The 17,207-nt window shown below is 45.0% G+C and overlaps 1 protein-coding gene across 7 annotated transcripts in view; it reads left to right on the forward strand.

Moving 5' to 3' along the window:
* mon2 (MON2 homolog, regulator of endosome-to-Golgi trafficking) overlaps positions 1-17,207 on the forward strand; it is a 37,811-nt gene that overhangs the window by 4,426 nt on the left and 16,178 nt on the right. For 4 of the 7 annotated variants that reach the window (XM_031564937.1, XM_012842502.2, XM_031564938.1 and 1 more), the window contains exons 2-14: positions 5,458-5,521; positions 7,447-7,574; positions 8,770-8,901; positions 9,264-9,393; positions 10,253-10,350; positions 10,725-10,850; positions 11,604-11,804; positions 12,295-12,419; positions 12,855-13,000; positions 13,287-13,440; positions 14,419-14,615; positions 15,723-15,804; positions 16,291-16,472. In XM_031564937.1, the coding sequence (XP_031420797.1) occupies positions 5,458-5,521; positions 7,447-7,574; positions 8,770-8,901; positions 9,264-9,393; positions 10,253-10,350; positions 10,725-10,850; positions 11,604-11,804; positions 12,295-12,419; positions 12,855-13,000; positions 13,287-13,440; positions 14,419-14,615; positions 15,723-15,804; positions 16,291-16,472 (1,765 nt within the window). The remainder of the gene's footprint in view (positions 1-5,457; positions 5,522-7,446; positions 7,575-8,769; positions 8,902-9,263; positions 9,394-10,252; positions 10,351-10,724; positions 10,851-11,603; positions 11,805-12,294; positions 12,420-12,854; positions 13,001-13,286; positions 13,441-14,418; positions 14,616-15,722; positions 15,805-16,290; positions 16,473-17,207) is intronic. The other 3 variants (XM_031564939.1, XM_031564940.1, XM_012842504.2) reach the window with 1 other exon arrangement.

Below are 17,207 nucleotides of genomic sequence, written 5' to 3' on the forward strand. Positions count from 1 at the left end.
TCGGGGAAGCCATCTCATCTTCTGCATTTGAACTGTAGCTTCACTGCAGCAACTTTAGCTTTACAGCAGCAACCGTATCTTCACAGCAGCAACTGTAGCGTCACAGCACCAACTGTAGCTTCACAGCAGCAACTGTAGCGTCACAGCAGCAACTGTAGCTTCACAGCAGCAACTGTAGCTTTACAGCAGCAACTGTAGCTTCACAGCAGCAACTGTAGCTTCACAGCAGCAACTGTAGCGTCACAGCAGCAACTGTAGCTTCACAGCAGCAACTGTAGCTTCACAGCAGCAACTTCAGCTTCACAGCAGCAACTGTAGCGACAGTTTGCTAACCCACAACCTAGTTAACTTTAGTTACATTACTTGCCGTGTCGTTGTTCGCTCTATACCATGGCATTTGTCCCAACGTTTGCAAAGAGTTTCATAGTCATTAAGACCTAAAAGCACAAGTTTTCTTGCACAGTGGGATTATTTGGATTGATTAATAATTTGAAATGCTATTCTGGGTAACGGTACCTTCCTTGTTATCTGATAACGTGACAATCCTACGGTCCCCTTTTTGGTCAGTGTAGTTTTGTATAAACAATCTAAACAACTAACTCTCGCTAGTTTTTACTCCATTGTGTTTTAGATGCTGTTTTTGTGTTCTTGCAAGTCATCTGTTCGAATGATATTTGATATTTTGTTTGTTTTGCTTCAACTATGATAAAGAGACATCCACTTCCACATCGTGTAAGGCTTGAACGTCTAGACCATCTCCACCGCCCGTGTCAAGCATTGGCCCTCGGACAGCAGATGCTCTGGATTCTGCCAAATTGGTCAGCTAGCCCAGTTATTAGTGTTGCTGCCTTGGCAATGCATGGTCATGCGTGGCTTCTGAAGCAGCACTGAAGGGAAGGGTGTTTTGTTTGGCTGTTGAGCTCAAATATCAACAATCTCTCTCCAGTATCGCCTACCTTTAATTCTTAACTGTAGTGGACTGGCATTCATAAGAAACAAGCTTGAACCCCCCATTTTATCCTTCCTTTTCTCCAAAGGCAACTTGTTATTGTTATTTCAACTGTGGGTAGACTACTTCACCAAGCCTTTTTGAACTTTTTTCCATCTGGTTTGACTTCCTGTGCTGGAGGTCCGTGTGTTGGCTTTGTGAGGAGAACCACTAGGTGGTTGGATTGGAGCGCACTGATTTCCACTTACTTGCCCTCAAAGGCCAGCAACTCTCAAGTCTAAACAAAGGCAAAGAGCGATACTTGCATTTTTAAAGATTATACTGGGTTTTAGTTCTGCATTGATGTAGAGTCTGGAGTAGTGCACAGTGCCAACTAAAATGAAATCTCTGTTGCTAAGTTACTGCCAGGTTGACCTCAGCCTTTAGTAGTGAACCACTTTAGTACTGTATTTAGCTGTTTTTGGACAGAACTATTACTCTTATACTAACTTATGTTTGGATCATAACTTATTTTTCATTTCAAGTCGCTAAACATTTTATGACCTTAGTGACCTTAAATGTAACTGGCTGTTTCCTCAACAGTTAGTGGTCAGTCAGTACTTTAAAGCAGCAGTAAAGAGTTTGGATCGAAAACTAGCAAGCTAACTACCAAAAAGGCATGCAAAATCCTTCCAAACACCCAACAACAGCACAGTTGACACTGATAAAAGGCTTGTTAGCATAACTCATGGCTTTTGGCGATATAGTTGGCGATGTTGCATAGCCTAGGCGGCTAGCTGAATCAGTGTGTGTTTAATTGTTCTTCACATGAATACCAAGAAAACTAATTAGAAGACGATACAAGTACTAATTGCCTATAAAACATCCTTCAAAAAGTGGCAAGTTGTCGCTTAGTCTCTTTAAGAGAAAAGTTAAGTTGTGAACTAGAAATGCATCTCTGCAAGAAAATGCAAAGTGTGATTGCTCTGCAGCAGCATGGGATCACTAACCCATGCATAGCAAATGACAGATTATACAGCACTAATACATGACAGTATTCAAAATGAGTTTACAGTCTTCATTTATTGTGTGCAGTATGCTGCATAACAGATCAAGGCAAACATTGTATCTAATTTATATTTAGTTAAAGGTGTGAGTTTTAAAAGACCTTTCTCCATTCTACCCACGCTACCCACGCTCTGCTCCGTGCTTTCAGTGTAAAGAAAGAATGTCCATGATACTGAGATTACTTGCTTTGAAATCCTCAATGTCATCGAGTCTGGCAATAGGTCCTCTTTGGGAGTACTCCGACGAGGAACCTTAAAATTAATTCTATCTGTCTGCAAGAAAGCTGACTTGTGAGAAGTTGTGGTGCACCTACATAGGTAGAGAAAAGCCATGAAAATCTTTCAGCAAATATGAATAAAAAGCATGAGACACAATTGTAGTTAGTGTTATCTGTGTGTAAAAGATCGGTAGAAGATCTGGTTTTGAAGAAATGCGTGTATCTAACTGTCTGATGTTGAAAATATGTACATCACCAACCAAATTCGGCTGCAGTATCCCGATGTTGAGGACGAATTTGAATTTGTTGGTCAACTGGAAACAGCAAAACCTAGAAATGTTCTGTTAGTCTACATCCCTTTGACACACAGATGATGCTCACCCCAATCATATCTTCTGCTTTTTATGCATCTTTGCTTACATGTAATGGCATGGTTGAAATGACAGATTAAAGAAAGCAAAGCGGCAGCGACTGTCGCTCTACCCAGAGCCATATAGGGTTGGTCTGCCCAGAGGCTCGGTCTACCAAGGGCCATATAGGGTCGCTCTACCCAGAGTCATATAGGGTCGCTCTACCAAGGGCCATATAGGGTCGCTCTACCCAGAGTCATATAGGGTCGGTCTACCCAGAGTCATATAGGGTCGCTTTACCCAGAGTCATATAGGGTCGCTCTACCCAGAGTCATATAGGCTCGGTCTACCAAGGGCCATATAGGGTCGCTCTACCCAGAGTCATATAGGGTCGCTCTACCAAGGGCCATATAGGGTCGGTCTACCCAGAGTCATATAGGGTCGGTGTACCCAGAGTCATATAGGGTCGGTGTACCCAGAGTCATATAGGGTCGCTCTACCCAGAGTCATATAGGCTCGGTCTACCCAGAGTCATATAGGCTCGGTCTACCCAGAGTCATATAGGGTCGCTCTACCCAGAGTCATATAGGCTCGGTCTACCCAGAGTCATATAGGGTCGCTCTACCCAGAGTCATATAGGGTCGCTCTACCCAGAGCCATATAGGGTCGGTGTACCCAGAGCCATATAGGGTCGGTCTACCCAGAGTCATATAGGGTCGCTCTACCCAGAGCCATATAGGGTCGCTCTACCCAGAGCCATATAGGGTCGCTCTACCCAGAGTCATATAGGGTCGGTGTACCCAGAGCCATATAGGGTCGGTCTACCCAGAGCCATATAGGGTTGCTTTACCAAGGGCCATATAGGGTCGGTCTACCCAGAGCCATGTAGGGTCGGCCTAGTTTACATCTGGCAGAGTTAGTGACGTCACAATAGGTGAACGTTACACCATTCATTTCAGTTGGGGGAAAAAAAAGACAGATTGATTTCTGTACTCAAAATCACTGCAATTTTAACCACAATTTTGGAGAATTCCTGAGAACCGCTTCACAATGCTGTGTGAATGAGCAGTCACACTAATATGATTAATAAGCTCTTATTATATATGGCTTGTTTGAGTAAACAATGTCCTTTTTGAAGGCCAGTTTTAGTCAACCTTACTCCAGTCAAAAGTCCTGCTCAGGCCTCTGGCAGGAGCTACTCTGAGAAAGCTGTGGCATTTAACCTTGTTGGATGAATGCAGTGGTTTATTTTAATACTGAGTTGACACCCTTCTTTCCATAACGGAGTAAACAGCATGGTTTTAATGACATGCTACCTCAAAGGCCACAGGACTATGTTCACTTTGTCTTCCCAGTTTAGCAACGCATTTAAGCATATTTAGATACTTTAGTTTAGCACCTTGTTTGGTAGAGATTGTTAGTGTTTTGTTAGTATTTAGGCCTTCAATTTAGATGAAAACTGGTTGGAAACACAGAAGGAGGTGTCTTCGGCAGATATCCCACATACCGTCTTGTCAACATTGAATACGATTTTCAATTGCGCTTGCTCCAACTCCTAACTATTATGAAATCCTTTAAAATTAATCCTATAGGGCTGACTTAGTATCCATCCTCCTTGCATCCACTTCGGCCTGCCTCTGTACCTTCTCACGGCTCCTGCCAGCACAGTAGCCTATCTGTCAACGACTGCCTGGCACTACCACGTTTTTGTCAGGCAGATGAACCTTTTCACACGTGTAATGGCCGACCTGTTCACGCCGTTTGTTTTCCAGCAGCTCTGACAGCAGATCACAGCACAGCACAGCACTGCTGAGAAAGCAACTGATACATTGAGCAGGAGTAGGAGCTTTGTGGTAGTCACAGTCAACCTGAATCGATTAAGAGGCTGAAAGGAGACAAATGCCCAACGGTGAGAGAAGGGAAGGAAGAGAGAGAGAGAGACAGAAAGAGAAAGAGAGAGATGCTAGGGAGTGAGAAGAGAAGGGAAGAGTGTCCTTGCCGTGTATGTTTTGGTGGTGGTTCTTCTACTCTGTTGGGACTCATAAAGGGTCTTCTGTTGACTGTGCGATGTGGGTCAGCAGCCAGAGCTTGGCTATGCGGTGCACATCGGCAGCACTGGGCTGCTCTGGCTCAGAACTGTCTCAGTCCTCAGACACCCTCTCTCTCTCTCTGTCTGTCTATCTCTGTCTGTCTCTCCCTCTGTCTGTCTCTCTCTGTCTCTCCCTCTGTCTGTCTCTCTCTGTCTGTCTCTCCCTCCCTCCCTCTCTGCATTGTGCCTCCAGCCCTCCAGAGATGGGGTCATTTCAAGTCACTGTCTGCATGTGTGCCATTCTCTCCCTGATGCTTTTATACCCATGTTGATTGTAGTCCATTAATGAATAGTGAATGCTTTTACTATACCCATGTTGGTCATAGTGCAGTACTGAAGAGTTCAATGTTGTCATGAGAAGCTATGTGATGAACAACAAAATATTTTAGGCCTACTGATTTTTGTGTTTAGTTAGTTTACAATACATTTGAAGGGGCATTTCTTATCTCGTTCATTTATTCAACTTTAATTTAGTTTGTTTACTCCTTTTCATTTCTGTCATTTTTGTCTAAATAATTATCACCCAATCACATCTTTAAATCTTTAAAAAGACTCAAGGCTGTTGCCTCAAGGTTGCAAATTCGTGAGGTGCAGTCCACATTGAGGTATAGGTGATGTCATTTCACGGGGGTCCACTGAGTTTGTTTTTTGGTTTGGTATGACCCTGACAGATTATTTTTGTCAGGAACCTTGTCTTTAACAAGTCAACAAAAACCTAGAGGTGTAATGGGTAGCGTATCCAGGAAAGACCGTGTGAAAATTAACAGGGTTTTGTGTATCTTTGTGTGTGTGTGTGTATTTCCAGGCTGCAGAGTCCGGGATCGTGAAGATCAAAACTATTGCCGCAAGAAACACAGACATTCTAGCAGGTAAACTAAATCTGTATGTATTTCACTCACATCATGTCATTTTGGAGCTCCAGTCATTTCAGACAAGGACGACCCAAGGAAAGGTCTTGGCAGTGTTGTCATGGGAGACCTGACTGCCTGAATATTATTCTCTCCCTCTGTGTGTCTCCCTCTGTCTCACCCACTGCTAGCAGTCTGCCCAGTGCTTATTGAATTCTTTCTGAAATCAGAATCAGAATCGTTTTTATTGCCAAATAAGTTTACACATACAAGGAATTTTCTTTAGCATTTTGGTGCATAACAATAAACAGAGTAAGTACTACAAGTCAAGAAACATAAGAAAACAATATATAAAACACTGAATTGATAAACAAAACAAGACAAAACGATGCGCACCAACACACAGAGGCAGCCATCCGCGGCGCCATCGTAGAAGTGTCAGTCCCCAAACTTCCACTTCCACTATGGAATGTCTGAGACCCTGTCTAAAGTGAGTTTGGTCCATGTAGCATTTACACAAGTACAAACGTAAACACTTACAAATTTACATTTTAAAGGAAGCCCATCCCGTTAGCTTAATAAATGGTATAACATGTTCAGAACCAATTAATCAAATTGGTTTAAAATGAAATTAATTGATCATCTTCCATCATTGGTATCATACAACATATATTTAATAGTGTTTATGAGCTACAGTCTGCTATTTTGAGATTTTACTTCTCTCTGAGAGCGATGGTGTTTCGGTATTTATTTCCATGTCGTATCTGCCCCAGATAAGATTCAGCAGCTTAGTTCCTGTTTAGTGTGTATGGAGTGTATTTGTGAATAAGTAAGCTATTGTTATCCCTAAAAGGGCTATATGTAAGCCTGATTAATTGTTGACTAGCGAGCAAAATTATTTCATACTTTCCACCCCAAGCAGATTGGGGGCAGTGTATTACTAAGTATGTACACCCCTACCTCCAATCCCTTCGCAGAAGTAAACTAAAAGTTTGGCCAAGTGGGGGAGGATGAAGACCACATGTAGCATGGAAACATTTATATGATTGAAAGATAGATCTAGGCTACGATTAGTGTCTCCATCAATGTCAATTGATATTTATATGTTACATTAAGTTAGTCGAGGCTAACATACCCCTGTAGGTCTTCATTTGAGCTCTCAAGCTTTTGAGCTAGCTGACAGTCTAACCATTGATGTTAACCTATGGGCATGCTACTGAGCTACTTTTTGATACTAAATACAGGATAGCCATGCTTGCTTGGGTCCATTTGTCAGTTTTCTAGGCTCTAGCTGGTTAGCATGCTAGCTAGTAGATATCTGGGCTACTCAGTGCAAAGGCACTGTTTTTGACACACCAAAATGGTAATTTCTTCATATTCTGTTGCTATTTCTAGTTAATTCTTGAATGTTTTAAACTAAAATCCTTAACATATAGCACCTTCTAAGGTTATTGTAAAATCAGCAATCAAGTCTAACTTCATCCCTAGCTCTGTGCGTTACTTACACCAACTGCTAAAAAGTGGGCAAGTGGGGGCTGGGGAGGGGAGGGCCTGAATAATGAGTCTTAATGAGCAGATGGAAATGAGACTCACACTCACATCTCATTTCATGACGTAGAGAAGTCCCAAGCGGTCGACTCTACATCAGCATCAGCCTTGCAAGGTTCAGGATGATTTTAACCAGTAGTTGGTGTGTTGAGTATCACAGTACAGTCATATCATTTAGTTTATAGCTCAAAAAACACATTTAGGTGTGCAGTACCTCTTTAAATTCTGAATACTTGAAAACAGAAGTTTTCAGTCAAAGCAAAGACTGTATTTATTAAGGAAATGCTGCCACTTCGTGACCAGAGAATCCACCACTCATTCACTTTAATTACATGCCTTTAATTACCCCCCAAGTTGACATGTGCGTGGTGTGACATGACCTTTGGTTGTATCTGCAGCTTTGAAGGAGAACAGCTCAGAGGTGGTGCAGCCTTTCCTTATGGGCTGTGGGACCAAGGAGCCCAAGATCACCCAGCTGTGCCTGGCGGCCATCCAGAGACTCATGACCCACGAGGTGGTGTCCGAGGTAAGGCCTGCCTAAAAACACCCTTTGTGAAATAGAAGATAATTACACTGAACTCATCCATTGTTGTATTCATTGGTATGAAACCGTTAAGAAATAGATATAAACATGTATTGCATTGATATCTTATAAACACAGAAAGTTTTGCAAAGCAATCTTGTGCTCTTCATAACCCCCCCCCCCCCCCCCCCCCCACAGTACAAACAAGGGATCTCATGATGGTAGTAGTCGGAATATGGGTCTAATGATGGTAGTAGTCGGAATATGGGTCTAATGATGGTAGTAGTCGGAATATGGGTCTAATGATGGTAGTAGTCGGTATAGTGTATTCAGTCCGACAGCTGTCTCAGTTTTGACTGCCAGATGCTACTCGAAATTTAATCTGACTTTGATATTAATGTTAATGTACAACACTGAAAGTGCTCCTCCTCTTTGAACTCTGCCAAACACCCATACTTCATCCTCTCCTCTGCTCACAATGCGAACGGTGGAGCCCAGACGTGTTCAGTTCACAAGCCAGTGTCTGTCACCTTTGCCTTTCCCCCTGGTCTGCTCTGCGGAGGAGACCAGCTGTCTGTGGAAAACGCCCTGCCTGCACACAGCCCCTGCAGGGTGATCAGCCGCAGTCATCCTGGGCTCAGTCTAAAAAAGCCCCTTCACCACGCTCCACTGCCCCCGCATCTCACATAAGCCCTGGGGTTTAGCAGTGTGACCGGGACCAGCGGTGGACGAGCTCGACTTCTTTTCCAAACACCCCACACCGATGTCGATAATAAATCAGATTTTCAGTGGAACCAACAGCATTTAGACATCTGGGTGTCGGGCCAAATAATATATTTTTTTTTTTAATGGTTTGCTTGCAGATTATTCTGTTGTTGTTCTTTTGTGCTTTATCAGTGTTTCATGTGGACAGAAAGGATTTGGATTACTTTAGCAGTTTGCTGTAGTGACCTCTGAAGGTCCCATTTTAAGCCTTAGGAGAGGCCATCTTCGCTGCAACCTCATGACCTTCCACTTCACCCTGAGGCTATGATGTTGACCTCTGAACCTATTCTCACTGACTCATTGATCAAAGGTGGGAAGATGGACACTAATTCATGAGGGTTTAAGCTTGTGTGTGTTTGTGTGTGTGTTTGTGTGTGTGTGTGTGTGTGTGTGTGCGTGTGTGTGTGTGTGTGTGTGTGTGTGTGTTTGCCAGGCGGCTGCTGGAAACATCATTAACATGCTGTGGCAGCTGATGGAGAATGGCCTGGAGGAGCTGAAGCTGCTGCAGACGGTCCTGGTGCTGCTCACCACAAACACAGTGGTGCACGATGAGGTCTTATCCAAGGTACTCGCCTACTCACATTAACCTCTTTGTGACGACATATCATCACCAGTCTGAAGAATACCCTAAGCACAGTATCTCACTGGGATTTTAGTAGATCTCAGCATTGAGAAATGAAATCAGAACTAGACATAAAACCATGAATGAAGTGCAACACGTATCTAATTGTTACTGTGTTTAATGCAGTACCAAACCACTCTATGTGTTTTGCTCTCTTTAGGGAGAGAAGGCTTGTGTTTATTAGCTATTCATTCTGTTCACATCCTCCTCACGCTGGGCTTTCTTAAAACACAGGTGTTGCGTCTTCTGTTTGTGTGTGTAGCGTCAGTATGTTTGTCTCTAAAATAGGCTCCTTGCCCCCTTAGGCTATCGTGCTGTGCTTCCGCCTACACTTCACAAAGGACACCATCACCAACAACACAGCTGCCGCCACGGTGCGACAGGTCGTCACTGTCGTCTTCGAGAGGATGGTGGCAGAAGATGAGCGATTTAAAGGTTAGCGTGCACCTCATTAACACAGTTAAGTATATTAGTGGTGTTTTTTTCCCCCTCCTTCTCATGGATGGAGCAGAAGGCTCAAGAAGAAAGGGGCCATTGTGTCCCTGAACAGGGGATATCATCACTTCAAAACGCTGAGCCACTCTGAGAAAAGTTTTCTCCTGCGGGCTCATTTTGCAATCTCGTCTTCTTGCCTTGTTTTCCCTCTGGAGCCAGGAAGAGGAGTTATTCTCAGATCGCCAAAAGCTGCTTATCCCATGACTTAATTCTGAACTCGATGAATAAGTAATGGGGGAGTTTTTTTTTTCCTTCTCTTTTTCGGGCGTATTTTCATTTGTAGGCTGTCTGCCTGTTTGGTGCCGTGTTGATTTTATTACTCCCCCTCCGTGTCCACGTATGATAATGTAATCAGGAGCAGCAGCTCCCGTGGCTGCCTGGTGCTAATGTAATTCAAGACAGGCATGTGTGAGAGTGATTGAGTGCCCCTGTGTGTGAGTGTGTGTGTGTGTGTGTCTGTGTGTGTGTGTGTGTGTGCCTGAGTGTGTGTATGTGTGTGTGTGTGTTTTTATGGATGAGCATACATGCTTGATTCCCTGAGTGATTGAGTGTGTGTGTGTGTCTGTGTTTGCAGTTGTGTGTGTGCATGCTTGTTTGTGTTGACAAATTCAGTCGAAACTGCCTGGAGGGGTCAGAGCAGTGGCCTGTTGTGCCCCCATGAATCTCAGCCTGTCTTAGGCCTGTGGCAAGAGCCCAGCAGTCACATGAGTCGCCTTTGCACCATTCCCACTCAGGCCCGTCTCCGGGGCCAAGCTAGGTCAAATGTCCCTCACCTCTCCCCCCCTCTCACCCCTCTCAGGCATGGCTGATGAGCCCCCGCCAGTCCAGGGCAACAGCAACCGCCGCTCGGTCAGCACCCTCAGGCCCAGTGCCAAGGACGCCTACATGCTCTTCCAGGTACATCCAACAGGGGGAGCTATACACTCATTCTCTTGATTTCCTACTCAGTTGAAATATAGCTTCATTTAGGATGTTTTCTTTATTCCATCTGTGTTTTTCATGGGATATTGACAGTTTCACTGATGTGCTGTTAGAGTTGGATTGGGTTAGGTGTATTCTGGCCAAGGATATTTAAAGGCTAGTATTGGGAAACACCCTTGAGTGATCTTGCATCTGGACTCGGGAGTGGCTGTTAAGGGTTGGCTAGGAGTCTGCTGTAGATTTCAGTGTCTCTCCACTACAATGTTTTTTTTATACTGAAGAAACACTTTTGATCACATGCAGTAGACATTTTGCACACGTTCATCCTCCCTTGTTTTCCCTTCGAATAGGATTTGTGTCAGCTGGTGAACGCTGACGCTCCGTACTGGCTGGTGGGCATGACGGAGATGACGCGCACGTTCGGTCTGGAGCTGCTGGAGTCGGTGTTGAATGACTTCCCTGGAGTCTTCCTGCAGGTCAGCACATTCAACTGTGCTTCCTCATCGCAGACTGCCGCAGGAGAGCACGCAGTGCTGAGTGCACTGAACTGTTTGTTGGGCGATGCATTTGTCCTTGGCCCACGAGGGTCATAGTTTTGCTCTGGTTTCTCTTTTTTCCCCCCCATATATCATGTGTGACTCACAGGAGCGTACTCCCTCTGACGCAATACAGCACATTATGTAGCCTTAACCCCTGCGTGGGGTGATGTACTCTTAGTATTTAAAGGGTAGTTCTGTGAGGTTAACCTGGCCGCACTACTTTTTTGTGCATTATCAGAACATATTCTCCACACATCTGCCCATGTGTGCTTTGAATATATTCGAACTCTTTGTCCTCGTTTACGCTACCGTGTAGTCTGGCCTTTGTAGTCATATTTTAATAATAATAATAATAATAATAAAAAAATAATACATCACATTTATATAGCGCTTTTCACAGTTCTCAAAGACGCTTACATTTGACTTTACTGTCTTGCCACAGTCATGGTTGAGTCATGGTTGTCTGAGTTGTATGCTTCTGCCCATTGGATTGGAAGGCCTTGCTGTAGTTAATCCCCTGAGTTGCTGCCTGTATGTGTTGTGGTCTGATTCAGTTGTGGTTCAAGTCAAGTCAAATTTATTTAAGAAGCACATTTAAAAAAAACTCACGTTGACCAAAGTGCTGTACAATCAAGAGTAGGCAATCACAATAAAATATATTTAATCAAATTCATTGATCCCTCCCTGCAGCACCAGGAGTTCAGCTTCCTGCTGAAGGAGCGCGTGTGCCCCCTGGTCATCAAGCTCTTCTCGCCCAACATCAAGTTCCGGCAGGGCAGCAGCGGTGGCAGCTCGGCCTCGCCCGCGCCCGTGGAGAAGCCCTACTTCCCCATCTGCATGAGACTGCTGCGCGTCGTCTCCGTCCTCATCAAGCACTTCTATAGCCTGCTGGTGAGGACCACAGGGACGCTGTCTCTCTCTCTCTGTCTCTGTCTGTCTGTGTATCTATCTCTCTCTCTCTATCTCTCTTTCTCAGTGTTCATCTCTCTCTCTCTCTCTCGCTCTGTCATTTCTTACTTCCTGTATCTCATCCCTATCTCCATCTCTGTCTCCATCTCTCTCAATCTCTTCCTTTTGCTTACACTCCCCCTCTCTCTTGTGTCTTGTCTGTCCATCTGTATGTCTCTCTCAATCTTTATCTGGCTTTTCCTTCTTGCCTTAGTCTCTGCTCTTGGTGTTCCTGTCATGTCAGTGTTTGTCATTCTCTGCTCTTTTTCTCTCTGGTGTCCGTCGTGGTTTTGTCAGCGACCTGTTCTCAGTGTTCAACCATGTGGTCTCCTTCTATTTCTGTCTTCTTTCGTTGATTTATATTTGTGACGCACGTCTAAAAGTGATGACCGTATGTGTTCACTGTTCCGTGTGCATGTCCATTGTCCTATAGGTGACAGAGTGTGAGATCTTCCTCTCTCTGCTGGTGAAGTTCCTGGACGGGGAGAAGCCGCAGTGGTTGCGAGCCGTGGCCGTCGAGTCTGTGCACCGGTTGTGTGTTCAGCCTCACCTGCTTCGGTAAGAGCGAGAGAGAGAGAGAGAGGGAAAGAGAAAGAGAGAGAGAGAGAGAGAAAGAGAGAGAGAGAGAAAGGCGGACACTGTCACACACTGTCAGTCACGCAGTCCCCACACATACAACATGAATGACAGGCCTACACAAGCACCGTCAGCACCACCCTCATCCTTAACATTCTGTTCCACCTTCTGTGTATAAGTTCTCATCGGTTGTTATTACTATCAGCCGTTTGAAATTTGTCGAAAGGGTGGCCTTGTCTAAAAATGAGCAGTACCAGTTGTCTGTCTGGAATTGATGGGGGGCTGTTAGCCATGGATTTAAGGATAGCTGAAACGTCACGGTGTGCTTAGCGAATGCGTCTGAAACGTGGCTTGTGTGTGGACACTTAACAATTAAGTGGACTGGTGCTTTCATTCTGAAACCCTGTTCCCTTGTAGCTCCTTCTGCCAGTCCTATGACATGAAGCAACACTCCACCAAGGTCTTCCGGGACATTGTCAACGCCCTGGGGTCCTTCATCCAGTCCCTCTTCATCGTGCCCAACGCTGGGAACCCAGCATCCACCAACACACCTGTTGGTCAGTGTAAGCCTCTCTGCTGAAACCTCAGATCTATACAAACATATGACTAGCTGCTTTATAATGGTAGCTTTGTACTTCTGTCTTGATGTCATTCCCTGTTTGAACGTAATTTAGTACTACAGTGCTATGTTTGTACTTTAAAAGTGTAATGAATTCAGTCAGTTGTGGTACAGTGCCTTAGATCTAAAAAAGCCATTGATATGATTAAAAGTGGGTAATACCTGTAGGATTTGTCTTCCTGTTTCTCTCTCTATCTATCTCTCTCTCTCTCTTTCCATCTCTCTCTCAGGTGGTTCTGGGTCGGCAGCGCAGACGGCAGCCCAGAGCGGGCAGGGCTTGGCGGGGGTGAGCGGGGTCCTGACCACGCAGGCTGCCTTTGAGTACCGGGGCACCTGGATCCCCCTCATGACCGTCAGCGTGCAGGGCAGCGCCAAGGCCACCTAGTAAGCGCCGACCGACCGACCGACCGACCGACCCCTCTCTGCCTCGTCCCCCTCACCTCCCGCTCCCCTCTCTGCCTCCTCACCTCCAGCGCCCCTCTCTGCCTCCTCACCTCCAGCTCCCCTCTCTGCCTCGTCCCCCTCACCTCCATTGCCCCTCTCTGCCTCCTCACCTCCAGCTCCCCTCTCTGCCTCGTCCCCCTCACCTCCATTGCCCCTCTCTGCCTCCTCACCTCCAGCTCCCCTCTCTGCCTCGTCCCCCTCACCTCCCGCTCTCGTCTCAGGCGCACAGATGGCTTGACTAAACAAGGCTCAAGCAAAACACGTCCAGACAGCAGCGCCTCTCGTGCTCAGTGCACTGAGGGGTCAGGACTTACTGTGTGTGTGTCTGCTGCTCTTGTGCAAAACACAACAAAACCAGCCGCTGATGCCATGCCCACCAGGTTCACCAGGGTCACCCTAGTATAAAAACCCTTACTGTACACACATCATGCACAAAGCTGTGTGGCTGGGAATGCTTGATGAGATGGTCTTCCTCTTTTCCTTTTTTTTGCCTGCGCTCACCAAATAAATCAACAAATAAAACCAAAAAATGTATTCAGGCTTCTAGAGAATTAAGTGCAGACTACACAATGAGCCTTTGTATCTTGTGCTCATCTTTTCCTGATTAAAACCCCTCAGTAACAAACAAAGCACTGCCGGGCATGATCAGCAGTAGAGTTTATGGCCTGTGTCACCCACCCATCACTGCAGATACACAGAACACTGTAACACATGCAGAGCAACAAGGGTCCAGAACATACGTGTCACGTACATGTTCAGGAACTATACTGAATTATTGCAGTGACAGAACTCAAATGCTAGTACTGATCAAGGTGAATGGCACACGTGTCAAAGATGTGGTAGTGGTAGAGCAGGCGTACATGGTCAGTAAATATATGATAAGATATATAGATATCTTCTAACTCTTTTTCTCCTTAGCCTGGAGATGCTGGACAAAGTTGAGCCGCCGTCCATCCCCGAGGGCTACGCCATGTCTGTGGCCTTCAGCGCCCTGCTGGACCTGGTGCGGGGCATCACCTCCATGATCGAGAAGGAGCTGGCAAAGGAGGAGGAGGATGCCGCCACCCGGGACGGCTCAGAGGCACCCGCCTCACAGGGGAACCCCCAAGAACCCCGTGAGTGAGAGCCTGCTGGGTTGTAGACCACTTCTGTTGTCTTGAAGGAGAACACCAGTTTTTTTTTTATAATTTGGGCCCTATTTTCATATCTGTTTGGGTACACATTTTTACTATGGACAGAAATGTGTTAAAAACTCTATAAATGGCAACTGCTAAACGGCTATAATAACAACAACAATAATAACAATATAATCCTATGGGGCTGTGGAAAATGACTGCAGTCATTAGATCTTCCGGACTGGAAGAAGAGAAAGGTAAACTGATGATTGTAGAACCAGTCATTTTCTGTAGTTTCTTTGCAGTTATTGAGGTAAATTGACACAAATCTACCTCTGTAGGGATCCTTTCCATGTTGTCAGACATTTACAATAAAATGTACAAGTCCGTCAGTGGTGAAAACAAGCGTTTACTTTGACGTGGATGGTTGCCACATAGGATTACAAAATGCCAAATGATCAAGAGTTCTCCTTTAATAGCAATACACGCCAGCTGTGAACAATACAGGCCAGCTTTCGGCAATGTAAGAATAACATACCGATCAAAACAAAACAAAATACTGTTCATTGGACTTAAAATGAAATGTTATTTGGACTTCAGTTAGTTGTAGACGATCTGGTCTGTTCAAGTGGTTGAATAAGCTTAAATCTTGGTGCTCAGCTTTATGGCGAGTACACAAAAACAACAAAAGATGACTTTGTTAACCACAGTTACCACCATTTGTTAACCACCTTGGGCCTACAAGCCAAGTGTAAGGCACATATGAGCAGAAAGCATATATATAACAGCAAAACTGATTTTTTTTCAGGTATGGGGAAAGAACAGGAAGTTTGTTTCAAAGTAATATACTGACCTCTAGCTGTAGGAATGCCAATAGCATGTTAAATGTGAGCCCCCCCCCCCCCCGATTTTACTGGACTTTAGCCTTTTAGATGTAAAGTATTCAGTTTATAAATACCTGAATATATGCAACAACACACTTTTTGCTTATATAATTCTAGTTAAACATGTCAGTTAACCCAACTGTGGCCTTCATTCTCACTTCTGCCATTTTTGTCAGGCTATTAAGTTCTGTGTTAAAGTTTCTTTGTGTTCCCCTGTCTCCAGTGGCGCATCAGGTGTGGGAGGAGATGGTGAATGCGTGTTGGTGTGGCCTTCTGGCTGCTCTCTCTCTGCTTCTAGACGCCAGGTACCACTCCACTTTGTATTTACTGTCACCCAGAACAGGAGGGGATGGGACTTCAACTATTGGAAGCCCTCTGTAACTCTGGCTGTATAACTGAATATGTTTAGTTATGAAACTGGAAGCTTCCTAACCTCTTAGACTTTACATTGACCAAAGCAGCTTGTCTCCTATCAGTGCTTTTCCTGAAGGCAATTACACAACACTGATATGTCTGTCTCCCTTAATATGTGTTCTAGTAAAAGACAAGCATCTTTTTAACAAGCTACTTGTATTAGCATCTGCTCGTTAAGCCCTGACAATGCTCAATACTGACATTTCAAGTCCCTGAAAAATGTAAAAAAAAATGTGATAATTAAAAGTTAGATATTTTGAGGTATGTTTTTGATGAGTATTTGGAGTGCTATAGTTTCTTTATATCCGATATGAGGGGGGGTTCATGTTTACCTGTGGGTGTTTGCCATGTGTACCTGATCTCTCTTTCCTCCACAGCACGGACGAGACGGCCACGGAGAACATCCTGAAGGCGGAGCTGACCATGGCCACTCTGTGTGGGCGTCTGGCCCTGGTGACGCCACGGGACGCCTTCATCACGGCCATCTGCAAGGCCTCCCTGCCCCCGCACTACGCCCTGACCGTCCTCAGCAGCAATGCAGCCAACTTCTCCAACAAGAGTGAGCCAGGCCCCTCTCGTTCTCTCTGCACACTGGGTTTGTGTGTGTGTGTGTGTGTGTGTGTGTGTGTGTGTGTGTGTGTATATATAGAGAGAGAGAGTTCCAGACTGACTGAATGTATATGTCTTCATCTCTGTGTGTCTATGCCACATTGAGTATATTACCCTTGTGTCTCTTTGTGTGGTCTGTTCCTATCCGGAACTGCCACTGTCCATCACTTCTACACAGATATGTGTGTGTAATCAAACAGTCATATGATAGGCTTGCTAGATCCCATGGCTAGTTGCATCAATCTTGAATCTTGTCTGTGTACCTGGAATGTGTAACAAAATACATTGCAGATTGGAGATGTTTGTATTTAATTTGAATTGGGCATGGACTGGTATAAATGAGTGATGGTGAAAGGAGTGTGGTTGTGTTGCGTTATGTTATCAGTGTTGTTTGACTTTCCTAAACGATGTGTGCTTAGATGTACGCTGCCCCGAGGAGCACGTCTGATCTGTTACTTAGGTGTCATTAAGCCGTGCGATGCCTACTGCTCATACAGTAATTAGTCACAGCAGGATAAGCGTGTCAGGGGAAGTCTACCTCTCTTTTTCGCTCCCTCTCCCAGTCTCTCTTTTACACATCACTGTCCCTCTCTCTCTCTCTCTGTCTCTCTCTGTCTCTCTCTGCCTCTCACACTCGCACCTACACACACACACACACACACACACACACACAGATATATACACA

Source organism: Clupea harengus, chromosome 3 (genome assembly GCF_900700415.2).
Source record: "Clupea harengus chromosome 3, Ch_v2.0.2, whole genome shotgun sequence".
In the NCBI taxonomy this organism is placed as follows: domain Eukaryota; kingdom Metazoa; phylum Chordata; class Actinopteri; order Clupeiformes; family Clupeidae; genus Clupea; species Clupea harengus.